Source organism: Belonocnema kinseyi, chromosome 8 (assembly GCF_010883055.1).
Source record: "Belonocnema kinseyi isolate 2016_QV_RU_SX_M_011 chromosome 8, B_treatae_v1, whole genome shotgun sequence".
NCBI lineage: Eukaryota > Metazoa > Arthropoda > Insecta > Hymenoptera > Cynipidae > Belonocnema > Belonocnema kinseyi.
In genome coordinates this window covers 142,890,265-142,896,142 of record NC_046664.1, presented here as the reverse complement: position 1 = coordinate 142,896,142, position 5,878 = coordinate 142,890,265, and the positions used below count along the sequence as shown (strand labels likewise).

The 5,878-nt window shown below is 34.4% G+C and overlaps 2 protein-coding genes across 2 annotated transcripts; both read right to left on the bottom strand.

Moving 5' to 3' along the window:
• Positions 1-336: 336 nt before the first annotated feature.
• On the bottom strand, positions 337-1,017 carry LOC117178733 (uncharacterized protein F54H12.2-like). The gene has a single exon (XM_033370164.1). It carries the CDS (start codon positions 1,015-1,017, stop codon positions 337-339), a length of 681 nt encoding a protein of 226 aa, XP_033226055.1.
• Positions 1,018-1,099: 82 nt separating this feature from the next.
• LOC117178732 (uncharacterized protein F54H12.2-like) lies at positions 1,100-1,651 on the bottom strand. Its single transcript, XM_033370163.1, has one exon. It carries the CDS (start codon positions 1,649-1,651, stop codon positions 1,100-1,102), a length of 552 nt encoding a protein of 183 aa, XP_033226054.1.
• Between the last annotated feature and the right edge of the window lie 4,227 nt (positions 1,652-5,878).

Here is a 5,878-nt window from a genome sequence, read left to right as displayed (position 1 = left end):
ACGTTGCAAGTGTTCTTTACAGGTACGGGGATACGACTGAAGACTTGGCGGCTTATATATGTTGTAGATATACCAGCTATCCCCCTCCACTCGAAAAATCCATTGGCAGGTGTGTTTGAGGGTGTGAATTTTTCACGTTTCGACGAGTTTAAACCAGATTATACGTGCCTCTTCTGTACAAATATGACCGTTAAAAGGCAAGTGTGCACGTGGGCGTGTAGTGGCCCGTGTTGACAAGCCCAAACCGGTTTAGAGATGTGTCTATTGTTATAAAACTGGATTCTATACATATTTGAACTGGTCTTCCAGTGTGTCGAATTCTTTTTGTACGTTAGATCAATTGCTGTAGTCTGCAATAACTTGTTTTGAACCGTCAATTTCCAGAACCTTGTCGTACTCGGCATAAACCAGACAATTGATAGTGTGTTCGAGTGCTTCTTCGAGACGAACCTCAATTCTTGAATATCCATGCTTTACAAGATTCCAGTGTAAGTAGCAATGTGCTGATAAATCTGGTGTAAGATCAAATGCAAAAAGACAGAATCCGTGTGCATAATCATTACGATCTATGTTATTTCCTTCATTGAGGAAATGAATACCACACCCCGTGAACAATGAGTGGTATGCATCAACGTAGAGGTTATTTTTAGTAAAATCTGGTTGAATAGGTTTCGATGGGATCTTCATGCCGCCCACATATAGTGAAAAGTGATTTTTATTATAAGTTTGAAATTTAAGTGGGGTTTTCAAGGCATTTCCGTTGTATGCAGCATTGTCGACAAATCCAATGATTATTCTCTTAGGTAGTTGTCCAAGTACTACATTATCAAGTATCTCGCTCTGTATACCAGCATGAATGGTTAGTGCTTTTACGTTTACTCTAGTTATAGGATATTTAGCTGTCCCTGGAGCTAGTGCTTTTGCGTGAGCAAGTGAAATACCAGGACTAATCTTTGCTCGATGAACTAAAAGTGATGTTTCTTCACTATGAATAGATACCCTGCTTGTAGGATCCATGAGACAGAAATCATCTTTGTAACGTACGAGTCGCAGTCGGTTCTCAACACCATTCAACAGGAAGTTATCCTGATTAAAGACATCACAGTGTATATGGCAAATCAAATAAATTTTTTTCAGCACCAAAATATGCGCGACGGTGTTTAAGTCCCTTATTTTCATCAGCAATGCCTTTCATCTGCCCGGGCGAATCATTTAACCATAAAGACGCTGCAAGATGACTTGACTTCGCAGCTGGTCCATAGTTGAATAATATTTCAATGTATGCTTTATAAGCATAAGCATTATTTGGTGGCGATACTAATTTTTGATTAAAATATACATCCACCTGATTAAACATTGAGTGTAGTATATTATTAACAGGAGCTATTTTAACCATAGAACTTTCATTGTACTTTGTTTTTTCGGGTGCTTGTAAGACTATCTTGAGATTCAGCATAGTATGTGCCAGGTCAATGTACTCATCTATATTGTCAGGAACGACAAATTCTATGGGTGAATCATCAGTGAGTGATGAAATAGTTTTGTAGTGAACCCATTGAGAACCCTCTATCGACGTTTGAGTTGGTGGTAGAGAAAATAGATCCAGTTCTGATTTAAGGCATTCACACGAGTGTGAGTGTAAGAAAGACATTTTTCGTCCATTATTATTATTTATTTCCGAAAATGTGAAGAATGTTCTTTTTCCTTGCTTTCGTACGTCTCTTTACAATTCTTTTACGCTTAATCTTCTTCCCCTTCTTCTTTTTCTGCTTCAGTTTGCTTTTTGATAATCTCTTTACTTTTTTTGACTTACTCTTCTTTTTTCCCTTTTTATTCTTCCTTGAGTTGTTGACTTTACTCAAGATACGCGATGCACCGAGTTCACTGATTGACTGAAGTCTCTACCTCTTAAGCAGCGATTTATACCCTGAACTACTCATGAGATTTTGCACCTACTCCATAGCACGTTTCTTTAAAATCATCCACATTATCAATATTATAATGTGCTCTTCTGAAAGTTTTTCTGACTGGTCTATGAAGATTAAGACTATCTTGACTTTTTAGCCAATTTACAATCTCTTTCCACGAAAACTTATTCTTCGCAGCACGTACAAGTTTTTCATTCCCTCCTTATGACGCCTGATGATGAGGATCATAGTATAAATCTTTCAATATTTTCATTTTTGTAGGCGAAAAGGTATCCAAGTTGACGTTTTACTGGACGAAATATTCAAAAGCCGCGAATTTTTCCAATATTGACTATTTCCCACGAGTTCTCGCGGTATGGATATTTCGTGAAGGAAATTAGAAAAATGTAGTCTTCCAGGAACGACAGCACTTTTTCTATGCCGTAATGCGTCATTTATAAGATCAATAATGCTAGAATTCTCCACACGACGTCCATCGATAAAAACAGCAATTTTTTTATTTCAATATAGTCTATCGTTAACACCCGATTTTTGTAACTCGTCCAGTAATAATTCCGCCTTATTTTTGTATGTTTTCGTAACCGATGAGACAATTTCCTCAATATTTACGGTTGTATAGTTTACAATATAATTCGTCTCCTCCACCTGTGTCTCATCACTGGGCATTCGCTTATTTGCTGTTGTTGGCTTTCGCAATTCTTCAGAGAAGAAAAGAAACTTTTGCAGGACCTGCTGATACATTTTCAATTTCTCACGATCATCCTTCACCAACGGTGAGTATACAATTTGACTTATCTCCATATCCAACCTACTAAGAGCGTTCCTTGGCATTTGAGTCGTTGGTAGAGAAAAATTAATACTTTGAACATCATTTTGCTGCTGTTGTGGAAAATGTTAAGCGATTGTGGTATTTTGTTGTTGTTGGAATTGTGGCAGGCGATCACTAGGTACGAGTATCATTTTTCGAGAGTGCTTCATGTAGTTGTTTACGAGGATCTTGTTGACAAAAGATTTGAAAGAAGTGAATCGATAATGGGTGCTAGTAAAAGTGGTAAAAATCCACCTTTTTGTACGATAAAATTTTTTTTACTTTACCATGTACCGCGCTGTGCGACAAGCTGTGCGACAAGTTTTGGATCAGCATTCTCAAGTAGTACTCGACGCTGATTAATTCTTAGATGGAATAAAGCACGCAACAATGCGGCGTTTTTCACACCAATTGGACAATTACGTGTTTTCGACTTCATCACAGGTGCACGACTGGAACAGAAGTATCACTGTTTCGGGCTTTTATACCCTTTGTAGGAACGTAGACGTAGTGAAATGGATCAGTGGGAAAAATAGCTGTTGTAAACCGGCAATTAAGCGATATATTACGTTGACCATGACCCTGATGAAAGAGATTCTGTGAAGTAAAAATTACACTCAAGTTTTTATTATGGCTACCCTTGGTGAAGAAATCGACGATTGCATTATTGGATGACTCATGCATCAAATTAAAAATTATTATTAATTTTGCTCGTTTATCATTGAAATAATCCGATGATTGAGGTAAACCCTCGCGAAATTCAATATTTTTTCCGTATTCCTCATAAGATGGTTGCCACTCGGAGTAGTAGAAAATGATACGTTGAAAAGCTATATCGCACAATTGCCCAATGTGACGAATACATTTTTTCACAAAAAATGTTTTTCCGCATCCAGTCGGGCCGCAAATCATCGATGTGAAGGTGTGCTTCCATCTTGAATCCATTTTTACAAATAAAATACGCAGCTAAAGTCTGCTTCTTTTATACAATTTTTTTCTTTGACTACCAGCCCGCCGCTTTTGAAAGTGGTCTCGTCGGCTTGTTCAGGGGCTAGTTAGCTAATATGCACCATCCCACACCGCAATCAGGATTATAAGCTCAGTTCCCTGGTTGCCGCGGCCGCAGAAATCAGCTGATAACAGCAAACTATCCGCTTCAGTTCGCAGTAATAGCTCGCACTGCTACGCCTATATGGCGTCCAGGAAAAATAGCTGATAACCTGGACGCCGCACCCACCCATGTCTCATATATCGGGTGAAGCTAAAAGTGTTAGCTCTTTGCCTTAAAATTGTAATTTTATAATCTAGTGATAATGAATTACACAAGGGAATTGGCTTGAAACTTTTTTTATTCAAATTTTTGTATAAAATAAAATCAGTAATGTTTTTTTTTTGTTTTTGTTTATTACATGCGTAGAAAAACACGATAACAAGTATAATTAAATATCTTCATAAAAATACAATAAATCTTTTCTTCTTAAAATCATACACTTACAAATATTTACAAATTTTCCTAAAACTTGAATCGCTCTTTATTTATTTTTTATTTTATTTTTGATGAAGCTTTTCTTTTTTTTAAATTATATCCTCATCTTCTTGCATGAAGGTTCCTCTGACTCTTCGTCAATTATCATGATGTCATCATCATCATCAGCATCATCACCCTATCACTACTTGAGACTTTGCTCATTAGGTAAAGACATAATTCCCGAACAGCCTTTTTACAATACGCGACGACCTCGCCAGGCTTATTATTTTCCGGTGGAATTATTTGAATTTTAATCTCGATCCCGTTAAAGTTAAATTTTGGATAAAACCTTGATCGCTCATACTCTAATTTGTAATAATTCTCCCCCTCACCTGTTTGTTGTTGTTGCTTGTCGTCCTGTTGTTGATGTTGTTGGGTATGCTGTTGTTCCTGATATTGCTACTGTTGTTACTCATTGTGATGTTGTTTACCTCCACCCCCAACCTGCAGAATCGCTACGCTGTCTTCTCTCACTGTTTCCTCCTCTTCCTCCTCCTCCCTCACCTACTCTGCCTCAGGATGATGCAATAGATATGTTAATGCCTCTGCTAGTATGGCGAGGTTTTGATTATCTGTGAAATAGACATTATATGTTAGTAAAACAAATCTTTTTAACAGAATAGAACAAAAAATGAGTAGAACTAATAGCTCAAAAATTTAATTCAATAATTTCGACCATTGACATTATTCTAAATTTAAATCTTTTATAATTTCGAGAAAAAAATCTGCCTACGTCTTTTACGTATTTTTTAAATCTATAAAAAATAAATTTTTTAAAATTTTAATGTTCCATACTATTTAATAAACGGCTGTTATAAATAAAACTTAAGGGGAAAAGATCATTTTAAAATACGCTTCTGAGAATTATTTTTTTTCATAAGTGTCTAACTATATTTTATTTTTATTAGTATAAAAGACTTTAACTTTTTAGCAGATTCTTGTTTAAAATATCTATACATTTTCAAGAGTTTAAAAATCTTTACAAATTTTAATCTTTATTACATTTACTGTGTAAACTTCATACATTCTTTATATTTTAAAAGTTAGTTTAGTGGAAAAAATTGTTTTTATTCATTGTTTTTTTTCATTGATCGAACAAAATAAACTTTTTCACATTGAATTGAACAAAAATTAATGATTCACTTTTAATATATTGCAGGGGTATTAGGATTATTTGTTCAAAACTATCTGTACATTTTCGAATTTGAAAAATGTTATCATATTATAAGAAATAAAAAATGTTATCACATTTTTAATGAAATAATTACACTAAACCTTTAATACAATTGAAAATTAATTTGGATATTTTAAAAGCATTATGAGAGGTTAAATAATTTCAGATGCTTTAATTGCTTACATATTGTTTAAATCCTATTCAAAGCGACACAGCGAATAAAATTTAACTAATAAAATACTAGTACTAATTAATAAAAAATTTCACTTCTATTGTATTTCAGGAGTATTAGGATTACTTGTTTAAATCTATCCGTACTTCTTTTTTATTTCATCATATTTTTAAAAAGTAAAGTTTTTATCATATTTTTAATAAAATAATTACGTTCAGATTTTAATATATTTGAAACTTAATTTGATTATTTTGATTTATTAGAAAAA